Source organism: Lycium ferocissimum, chromosome 7 (genome assembly GCF_029784015.1).
Source record: "Lycium ferocissimum isolate CSIRO_LF1 chromosome 7, AGI_CSIRO_Lferr_CH_V1, whole genome shotgun sequence".
Lineage (NCBI taxonomy): Eukaryota > Viridiplantae > Streptophyta > Magnoliopsida > Solanales > Solanaceae > Lycium > Lycium ferocissimum.
The window spans coordinates 58,331,554-58,343,206 of record NC_081348.1 but is presented as its reverse complement, the minus strand read 5'-3'; the positions used below and the strand labels follow the sequence as shown (position 1 = coordinate 58,343,206).

The following is an 11,653-nucleotide window of genomic DNA, read 5'->3' as shown; positions in this document are numbered from 1 at the left end:
TGGGTGGCATTGGCGCATCATCAGTATATTCTGTTTCTCTAGAAACCTGAAAATGTTCAAGTTTACCAGCCAAGATAAGCGTGGCAATTTTGGCCAAACAGAGCCAATAAATGGAAAACTATTTCATCAGAATGCCAGCTTAAAGTAGCCAAACACTTTCAAAAGTTCCAATTTCCTATGCATAGACAGAGCTGTACACTATAGACTTCGCGATTGTAGAAAAATTATTCTTCTCAAAAGAAAGAGTACCAAAGCAAAATTAGAAGCAATAAAGGGACCCAATGTTGTTGATCGGTAAAGCATACTGTAATCCATTTAGTTATTAGATCGAAATTTTTTAAAGGGAACCAATGTTCTTTATCACTATAAAATATAAATAAGCTCCTGCACAAGCTAGAAAATAGAGAACTTTTTTTAAAAACTATAGCCAGAAAATAGATAACTGGAGAAAGTAGAACATGACACCGTGGCCCCTATACATACAACAAGAGATGAGCAGCAGCAAGGAACTTAAAACCCAAATTTCACTTTTTCATGGATCAACAACAAATGAATCTTTTGTGTGCTTGTTTTTCATCAGACTTGCGGAAGTAAAACAATAGCTACAGTTATGAACGCCATTAGCACAAAGGTTATCCCAGTCCTTATGTCAATTATGGCATAACAATAAGTGCCATGCTAGGAGGTCAAGAAGTCTTTAACATTAGCTGTTGCTTCTTGTCTGTCCACACGCAATCTAGAATTTAATGCAAATATCATCTTCCAAATCTAAATGGTGCTGGAATAGACATCAATAAATATGCATAATTTTCAAGCTATTAATGTTGTTACCTGAAGCTCGATGAAGTATGAGCCTCAGGGGAACCCACAGAAGTACAATACTTCCTGATCTCAAAATCCTGAATTAGACCAACGGATGGTTGAAGAGATGAATCTACAGCTGAAAGATGCGAAGCTGGAACACACTCAAGAAATGATGGTTGTCCATCCTTTTGATGACAAACCCACAAGAAAATTTTGAAGAAGCTAAACGTTAATGATTTTCGAAATTCAACCATCCCACCAGGTGCATCTTCTTTTAGCAAAATTTGCTCCCCCTAAATTTTCAAAGCACCCTTCAACAGCTCTTTATTCCAACTTTTCCCAATTAAAAAGTCACTAGTTTTTTATTGTAGCAAATGAAAGTGGAGCAATACCATCGTATACAATCAAAGCATCTGAAACTACCTATTTCTTGTCTTTCTCTTCAAGGCAGACACGCATCCCAGCATTCACAATGGCAATATCAATGCTTGGCTCCAGTATCATTGCCTCGGAATAAGCCATTCGAGTTTGTGAAAGAATTTAAGCAATCTCACAAATCAGGGGATGTGTGAGACCAATTAATGTACCTAAATTGGACGCAATCCAGCTTTACGGCTCCCAATTCCCTCCTCTGTGATGACATGCATCCCTTCCACAATATAAAGGAGCAAGGCATGCATTTATTGCATGGTGCCTATAGAGAAAATGTAACTTTATAAACTGAATGCTATTTATGGAAATTTGTAATAGTCATATACTAACTGAATTGGAGGGATGCACCGGGGGCCAATCAAATCAAGCAGGCTTCTCATTTACCAAATTATTGCTAATAATATTATTATCATTATGTTTTTTGATCTCTTAGCTATCCATATTTTCAACTAGTTTCTCTTTACTCTTTAGGTCAATAAATTCGCCAGAGACTCGCATTCTACTCCCCAATAGAACTTCTAGCAGAATAAGATATCATCTCAAAGCCAGGGACTAACAGCGTTACAACAAACTCATGCTCAATGGATACAAGAATGAAGACTATATATCTAGCACAATAATTGTTCATTTCAAGTTTTGGTAGTAGAGGCCTCATATTTTTTTTTTCTTTTGGGCATGGGGCTTACGTACCAGCCAAGGACTCACATAGTAATCATAAGAAATATGAATGCTTTATTGATTTTTCATGTAACCTTCACAACTGCCTTCTAGAGTTCTAGGCTAACATAGTATTAGGTCAGGCCGAAGCCAAAGGGTTCACAATGTGTAACAGTTTAGTCTACTAGAGCATATACAGAGTGATAAAGTCTCTGAATTTTCTGCCTCCCCAGTTCTACAGAAAGCGTATTTTGTTCGTTGAAGGATACAAAATCCATTGAGGGCAAGGAACATTTATTAAAATTTACTAGTATCTCGTTTTTACTATCAGCAGAAATTGTCTAGGACTATACGGAGGGCTATCTGCTATTCATCTTGGCAGCTATCATACTTCTTGAGCTGTTAAACAGATATAATTTATGAGAATGAAAACATATCTCCTACAATGACACAAGACCCACCTAACTGACTTCCTCCGCTCATGTATGGCTGAGTATCAGACAAACAAATAATACCAAGAGCGATAGAAGAAAAGAAACCATAGTTTCTAAAAGGATGACAAAGAAGAAAACTTCTACCGTCTGATACAATCGACAACCTCCTTCCATACCAGCCAAAATGAAAGGGAGTAACTATTTGGGGCTTCAGAAACTTAAAGAGCAAGATATCAGCTTTAGAGTAATCAAACAACTGATCAGAAGAAAAACATCCAATAGATCAAGACATGGATCACACCTATCCAGTACAAATTGTAACCTGTGCAAATGCAAACAAGTGCAGAGTTCATTGCTGTCCACTAAATCATGTATCCACCCGCACACCACTAAAGAAAGTATAAGACAGACTTGGAGACAGATGGAAATAGACTCACACACATTTCTTCAAATTCGATCATAATAAGAAACCATTACGATCACATGCCCCACACCCACCTTCACCATGTTGACTTGGTGCACATCGCTTTGTTTCTGTGTAGCCAAAGAGAAAGAGCAACTTCAGATAAACCACCAAAACAGAATTAGAGAGAGAGAGGATAAAATCCAGATCAATCATCTGAACAGAAATAAATGTTAGATAGATTGTAATATATATGAACTGGAATTGTCCCACAACAGAAGCTGAAATGAGTGAAGGCTTGATATATTTAAAGCCTTTGGTATTTTCAAGTTATAGTTAGAACTTGAATTTAAATGGACACGTGTTTTCATGAAATAAGATGACTATTCCGAATAGTCACTTTTCTAACTCTATAAATTAGGCCTTCCTTCATGAAATGGCTAAGAAAAATCTGCGGGTATAAACGTAAGGAGTCCGCAACTTTTGTGGGTTAAAAAAAAAAAAAAGTTGAACCAAAATAGCACAAAAAAAAAAAAAATACATAACTAAGTTTCACGCACGAATTTCGTGCGTGAAAGGACCAAACTGTAAAAATAAAAGTTCGATCCATTCACGCATGAAATTCGTGCGTGAAAGAGGGCAACAAAAGTCGGCCCTCCTCCTTCCCCACCACGGTCCCCCAGCTTTCAAAAAAAAAAAAAAAAAAACCACCATTAAAGGGCGATTTCAGTGGTCCCCAACCCCCAAAAACATCATTTTGGTGTTGTTTTTCAACCCGAAAGTCAATATTCTTGGTATATTGAAGTGTAGGAACAAGTTTCTAAGGTGGAATTTCGGAATAGAGCGGCGTAGAGCTCATTTGGAAAGCTCAAAAAAACCTTCAATGTAGGCATTTCACTACGAATTTTCTATTACATTGTTAAATATATTATTACTCTAAGCATGATCATTGTGTAATTGTTGCGGATTTCGAAGAAAAAACTTTTGCGCATTTTTTTTTTTTTTGCGTTTTTGGGGCTGTTTGGGACTGCCCCCCTTTTTTTTTTAAATTTTTTTTTTAAAAATTTGTTTATTTGGAGTTAATTAGTTAATTATTTATTAATTGTTTATTTAGTTTTTTTTTAATTGTTAGATTAGTGACTTAAGTATTTGTTAATTGTTAGATTAGCTATTTCAATTGTTAGACTAGCTAATTATTTGTTTAGTTTTTGTTAAGCCACTTGTTTATTTGTTAATAATTTGTTAATTGTTTGATTAGTTAATTGATTGTTTGATTAGCTAGTTAATTGTTTATTTATTAATTGTTTATGCTAATTGTTTGCTAGCTAATTGTTAATTATTTGACTTATTAATTATTAATCTTTATATTTTAGGATTGAAAACCCTTAGTTTAGGATTGAAAGCCCGTAGTTTAGGATTGAAAACCCTTAATATAAATTTTGATAAAAGATTACATAACTAATACTACTTGTTAATGATTGATTTAAAATGCGTAAAGCAGATGGGTCACCACAATCCTTAATATAATTTTCGATAAAAGATTACATAACTAATATTACTCGTTAATGATTGATTTAAAATGCGTAAAACAGATGGATCACCACCCTCTTCATCGTGAGGCCCTTCGATCGAGAGATTACTATATCTTCGGCCCGAGCATAGGTCGCAGCGATATATGAACATCCGACCTACGACACGAGGCTCGGTCCGTCCCGGATAGGGGACTCAGCATGGGAGATTTTAGCTGCTCGCCGCCCAAATCCTCGTCTCCTGGATATACTACGTCGGGGCGGTATCTACCGATGCGTCGAAGTTGATCGGGTACAGCACGACAGGTTGCTAGTGAAGGCCTTGATTGAGAGGTGGCGACCGGAGACGCACACATTTCATCTCCGCACCGGTGAGGCTACCATTACCCTCCAGGATGTGGAGGTCATTTATAGGCTACAGGTTGATGGATGCCCATTGTATGTTGAGGAGCCTCGTATGCGCACGCCACTGCACCGGGATGAGTTGACTAGGCTCACCGGTTTCGCGGCTCAGGATGGTGATATTTCGGGCTAGAGTCGGCTTTTGTTGTCGGCCATCTATGCTCACTTGCGCCTCACAGACATGTAGCATCCGATTAGAGAGGACACGCCTCAGGCTGATGTTGAGCGACGTGCGCGTCTATACCTACTCATCATATTCGGGGCCATCCTGTTCCCGAATACTTCGAGTTCACATGTGAGCTTGAGGTATCTTCGGTATATCGTCGATCTCGCTGAGTTAGGATGTTATAGTTGGGGCGCTGTTGTGCTAGGCTACATGTATCGAGGATTCTGCCGATGTTCTATAGACACGAGGGTAGAGGTCCCTGCATTTTGCTCGCTCTTTCAGGTAAAATATATATATATTTTTAAAACGACTACTGATAAAATATTTTTTAAATGACTATATCAAATATGGGTGTGGACGAGGTTGAGACCTTTTCAGACCATACCAGCTCACCCTCCTATTGACTATCTTATTGTGCCGATGCCAAACGCGCGGAGATGGTCGCGAGGCGTACGCCGACGTGCGGAGACGCATCACAGCCTTCTCTCGTTTAGGGATTAGCTAGACTGCATAACGGCGCAGACGGTATGTTCATATTTTGGATCCACACGCTAGACCACATAGTTACTATTTTAGTTTTTTATTGTTAACTAGTTCAATTCTTTTTACAGGCTTTTATATGGATGCCGTATGATCATATTTTGGATGAGCTGTCGGCATTTTGTAGGGGCGTCAGCATATGTGGATGTCGCGGTGTCCATTGATACATATGGACATCGTTGAGTACCACGCGCCCGACCGCGTGTTACGGCAGTTTGGGTATGCACAGAATATACCCGTGGCTACAGATTGGGCGTACGACCACTATGTGAGGGACGAGCGTGTGGGCGTCGATGATGCATGGCGGCTCCATATGCAGCAGCAGGTCCAGAGTTGGGCTGTAAGGATAACGAGCCTAGCGATGCTCGGACATGACACTCCGATCCATGTGTACATGGAGTGGTACGTACGATCACTCGCGTCGTTGAGCGACCCATGCAGGCGTCGTCCGGATGGCACAGGGACATGTAGCTCACGGGGAGCGTATGAGGCGGCGGTTATTTTTATTAGTCTTAAACTTAATCCGGCGTCTTATGTACTACTTTACAAATTTGTTAGCTGTTAATATTTGCAAACATATGCGGTACGGACCGTTCGGACGATGCGCTATGAGAGCGGCGCAGACGGAGGATCTGAACGAGCGGAGTATGCAGCACGGATGATTGAACTTACCGAGACTGGTATGCGACAGGCATATGACTTTGAGCGTCTCGGTGAGCGTGTTCCTGGTGCCCCACCACGGGCAGCTGCCCCACCTCGAGCAGCAAGTGGTCGCGGTCGCGGGCGGTCAGCCCGCGTCGCCGGCGCGTGGTGGGGCGGCGAGAGGTGATGAGGCTCCGCCGACCTTCGCAGATCCCGCCGAGTTCTTATCGGCCGTCGGCCCCGTAGATATCCCGGTCGACTTCTTCTTCCCGGTCGTCGACTTCACGGTTCACCTGCCGCCCGGAGACACGCCGGACCCCTTTTTCGGAGTTATGTGCCACGGCCGTCATTTCCACATCCACCGCCCGTGATCCGCGCGGTGAGCGGCCGATTGGTGATCTACGAGGTGGCTGCGTATCCGGACTTCGACGACGCCATGTTCGAGGACTTCGTGTTTGATACGGCTCCATCTGCAGCTCCGGCACCATCTGCATCTCCTGCTCCGGGGGCCGCTCAGGAGCCTTCTCACCAGGCATCTTAGGAGGCCGTCGACACACATGTTTGATTTTTACAATAAAATAAAATAATTTATTAATTAATTATTTATTTCATGTTTAGTTTAGAAAACTAAATTGTTTATATGTTATTTCAGGTTCATTCTTTTGCGCCTGTAGACCCATCTCTGGCTCCAGCTACAGCTCCGGGGCCCACTCAGAAGACCGTTGAGGAGCCAGCTCAGAAGCCCTCTCACCAGGCATCTCAGGAGGCCGTTGACACACAGGTTTGATTTTTACAATACAATAAAATAATTTATTAATTAATTGTTTATTTCATGTTTAGTTTAGAATAAATCTAAACTAAATTGTTTATATGTTATTTCAAGTTCATTCTTCTGCGCCTGTGGACGGGTCTCCTGATGAGATTGACGAGACTCTTGATGCTTTTGTCCCAGTCCCATCGCCCACTGTCATCTCCTATATGAAGCATGTTATGAACCGGGGTCCGGGTCGAAAGAAGGGAAGCAAGGATGATCATGCCATAGAGCATGTACAGATTAAGAGGAGGAAGGGGGATGGAGATGATGGTGGGGTTGGCCTTAGGCCTAGCCGTACTCTAAAGGCTCCCACATGTGGGACCTCAGATTGTGTATTTGTAAATAAAGTGTACATTTTATGTTAATATTATATATTTTCGGTTATTATTTTCTTAATGATAATTAGTTATCTTAGTCTTTATTATCAATTAATAATAACTCGTGCGACGTCCTAAATTAATCAAAACCCTATAAAATATGACACTTAAACCTAAGGTTAACAAGTTTCCAAACAAAGAAAACTTACTTCGGGGCACTTTATAACCCCTAAAACGACGATCCAAACGTTTAGGTGTACTTGATGTAATGAGCCGACATTATTGTACGCAAAAAAAGATATTAAGTTCTATATAAAATGTTGATATTCCGGCGTTTTGAAACATGACTAATCTTCAAGCAAAGTACAGAAAAAACATTAATTTTTTAAAAAATTGCCCAAAGAACGAAGGCAGGGGGAGTTTTGTTAGCTTCTTTCACGCACTAATTTCGTGCGTGAAAGGAGCGAACTTTTTTTTTTTTTTAACAGGTTGGTCCTTTCACGCACGAAATTCGTGCGTAAACTTAGGTATGTGTGTGTGTGTGTGTGTTTTTTTTTTTTTTTTTTTTGTGCTATTGGTTCAACTTCTTTTTTTTTTTTAATATCCTGAAGAGAATTGTTTGTATTTTCCCAATCTGTATACAAGCAGGCAATATATCTTTAAGGAAAGTCCATTTTTTCACGCCTCAGAGCCTTTCTTCTTCAATTTTGTTTCTTATTTTTCTAACTATAAAAACTACAAATTCCTGAAGAATTGGGCAACTTAGACGCTAAGAGGTGTAGTAAGTCCTCAAGACAATGTGGAATAGTCATTAAACGAGTCCGCGACTTAAGTAGTACAAAAAATAAAAAGTTGAACCAAACTAATGCAAAAAAAAAAAAAAATCCATTAGTAGTATTCACGCACGAAATTCGTGCGTGAAAGGACCAAACTGCAAAATTAACAGTTTGGCCTTTCACGCATAAAATTTGTGCGTGAATGAGGCCTACTGCCTTTGTCGACTTTGTCTCTTCTTTGCTATCTTTCCTTGCAGCATCTTCAACCATTCCCTTCATTTTCTTCTTCTTATTAATTACTTTTCCTCCTCTTTTTTTTTTTTTTTTTTTTTTTTTTTTTTTTTTTTTATGGTGAACAAATAAATGGGTCCTTTTTTTTAAGTTGAGAATCAAAGAATATTGAGAACACATATAGATTTTTTGACGGTGCACCTTTTATTCTTTTTAAATTTTTCTTTTTGTTTTCCTGTTATTATTCTCAGGATCTTGGTCTATCTAATACCGTTTGATTTATCTTTCTCTGTTTTCACCGTGTATAGTTCATTTTGGGGTTCGGAACCAAAATGACTCAAGAAAAAATCAAGTGAACAAAATATCCCAACCAAAAAAAAAGTTGCGAGACGGGCAGTTAAGCCGCTTTAGCGCAGTATTTTACTACGCTAAAGAATTTTTTTTTTTTTGTATAGCGCGAGATTTTAATCGCGCTATATAGCTAGCTGTGAAGAAAAAAATTTGGTAAACTTTTTTTTTTTTTTTTTTTGAAAAAAACTTAGTGTTTTTTTCATACTTTGATCAACGATTAGTCGTGTGTCAAGACTCGAAACGTTAATATTTTATATAGAACACGATATTTTTTCTGCGTACAATAATGTAGGCCCAATATATCAAGGATACATAGACGTTCGGATAGTCATTTTAGGGGTTGAAAAGGTGCCCGAAGTAAGTTTTGTAAGAAAAAACTTAGTGTTTTTTTCATACTTTGACCAACGATTAGTCGTGTATCAAGACTCCGAAACGTCAATATTTTATATAGAACTACGATATTTTTTTTCGCGTACAATAATGTAGGCCCAATACATCAAGGATACATAGACGTTCGGACGATCATTTAGGGGTTGAAAAGGTGCCCGAAGCAAGTTTTGTTTGAAAAAACTTAGTGTTTTCCATACTTTGACCAACGATTAGTCGTGTGTCAAGACTCGAAACGTTAATATTTTATATAGAACTTGATATTTTTTTAACGTATAATAATGTAGGCCCAATACATCAAGGATACATAGACGTTCGGATAGTCATTTTATAGGGTTGAAAAGGTCTTTAAGTAAGTTTTGTTTAAGGTTTAAGTGTTTTATTTTTTAAGGCTTTGATTTAAGCGTGTTATTTTTTAATCAAGACATAACTTTATTTTGAATATAAATCTAATTCTAAAAATATAAGGTGAAAAACTAGTTGTAAAGTGGTCAAACTTTAGATGGTCCATAACTTTTGCGCTTGGTCAAAGTATGGAAAAAACACTAAATTTTTTTCAAACAAAACTTACCGGGCACCTTTTCAACCCCTAAAATGACTAACCTACCTGCCTATGTATCCTTGATGTATTAGGCCTACATTATTGTACGAAGAAAAAAAATATCGAGTTCTATATAAAATATTGACGTTTCTGAGTCTGTACTAGTAATCAAAGCATATGAAAAACATTAAGTTTTTTCTTACAAAACTTACTTCGAGCACAAAGTATGAAAAAAACACTAAGTTTTTTCTTACAAAACTTACTTTACCTTTTCAACCCCTAAAATGACTATCCGAACGTCTATGTATCCTTGATATATTGGGCCTACATTATTGTACGCGAAAAAATATCGGTTAATATATAAAATATTAACGTTTCGGTCTTGACACACGACTAATCGTTGGTCAAAGTATGAAAAACACTAAGTTTTTTTTCAAAAAAAAAAGTTTACCAATTTTTTTTCTTCATCTTGCTAGCTATAGTGCAGTAAAATGTCGCTATACAAAAAAAAAAAATTCTTTAGCGTAGTAAAATATTGCGCTAAAGCGGTCCGCTTCCGTCTTAGTAACTTTTTTTTTTGTTAAGATATTTTGGTTCACTTGATTTTTTGCGAAATCATTTTGGTTCCGAGATTTCAAAATGAACTATACACAAGATGAAATGTAGAAAGATAAATCAAGCAAAATTAGATAGACCAAGATCCTAAGCGTAAATAATAACGGAAAACAAAAGAAAAATTTAAAAAGAATAAAAAGGTGCCGTCAAAAAATCTATATGTGTTCTCAATATTCTTTGATTCTCAACTTAAAAAAAAGGACCCATTTATTTGTTCACCATAAAAAAAAAAAAAAAAAAGTAATTAATAAGAAGAAGAAAATGAAGTAATTGCTGCAAGGAAAGATAGCAAAGAAGAGACAAAGTCTGACAAAAAAGTAGGGCTCATTCACGCACAAATTTTATACGTGAAAGGCCAACCGCAAATTTCAAAGTTTTCACGCACGAATTTCGGAATACTACTTTTTTTTTTTTTTAGTTTGGTTAACTTTTTATTTTTTGTCTACTACTTAAGTCACCACACAAGTTTCTGGGTTAAACAGTACCAACAACTACATAGAAGCTACAGCTAGGCAGCAACTCGAAAAGGGACTCACCAAACTTTTGACACTATATGAATACGACTGCATTACCTTAGGGAAAGTACAAACACATTTCTTCTATTATATATAAATGTTAAAGAGCTACGAACACTGCTATCAAATATTGTACTAGGAGCAATGTCAATTGCACTATAAACTTAGACCAATCTCATTGGTCATTGAATTTATCATGCCACTTTTTACACACATGTATTGTATTTCTGTTTCAGCACAGCACGTGTACACACTCACAAATCATGTTTCCTTCAATTTTCCACTTACCACCTCTTCCTTTGATTTTTAGGGGTTTTCTTCAGCAAATACTTGCTTCCTTCTAATTCATCTCGACTCTCTAAGAATATACACTTTTTACTAGCATCACTTTTCGACTTTCTTTTACTACTTTAAGAATTAATAAATGATTTCTTATTATATGTAAGTGTCCAAGAGAAACTAGCACAACAATGAATGCTTGTACCAAAAGCTATATATATTGTACACTTTAACCAACTACTTATTTATCTCACGTGGACATATGTCATAGTACTGAATATTTATTCTCTTCTCATGTATACACGTATGCACTTTAATATTAATTCTCCAACACATTTATTTCCTCCGTGCACTTTTACTTGTTCACTTTTGACTTTTCATGTTCTTTAAGAATTAATAAATGAAGTACTCCCTCCGTCTCATATTTCTTAGCCACATTACTAAACTGCTTTTTTATCTCACGTGGACATAGGTCATACTACTGAATATTTATTCTCTTATCATGTATACACGTATACACTTCAATTTTAATTTTCTGATACATATTTATTTCCTCCGTGCACTTTTCCTTATTCACTTTTGACTTTTCACGCTTTTTAAGAATAAATAAATGAAGTACTCCCTCCGTCCCATATTACTTGGCCACATTACTAAAAATATATGTCCAAAGTACTTGTTCATTTACAAAACCAAGATAAAATTAATTAAATCTTTCTCATCTTATCCTCTCCGTCCCATATTACTTGGCCACATTACTAAAAATAAATGTCCAAATTATTTATTCATTTACAAAATCAAGATAAAATTAATTAAATCTT

At 37.3% G+C, this 11,653-nt stretch overlaps 1 protein-coding gene and 1 long non-coding RNA gene across 2 annotated transcripts; one reads left to right on the top strand and one right to left on the bottom strand.

Annotated features, from left to right (window-relative positions):
* LOC132063016 (uncharacterized) lies at positions 1–1,500 on the bottom strand. Its single transcript, XR_009416301.1, has 3 exons — positions 1,392–1,500; positions 1,228–1,311; positions 1–46 (listed from the first exon to the last, which is right to left on the bottom strand). It is a non-coding gene; the product is annotated as an uncharacterized LOC132063016 (long non-coding RNA).
* A 4,468-nt stretch (positions 1,501–5,968) lies between these two features.
* Positions 5,969–6,796, top strand: LOC132062385 (classical arabinogalactan protein 4-like). Its single transcript, XM_059454965.1, has 3 exons — positions 5,969–6,134; positions 6,486–6,541; positions 6,662–6,796. Exons 1-3 carry the CDS (start codon positions 5,969–5,971, stop codon positions 6,794–6,796), a joined length of 357 nt encoding a protein of 118 aa, XP_059310948.1.
* The last annotated feature ends 4,857 nt before the right edge of the window (positions 6,797–11,653 follow it).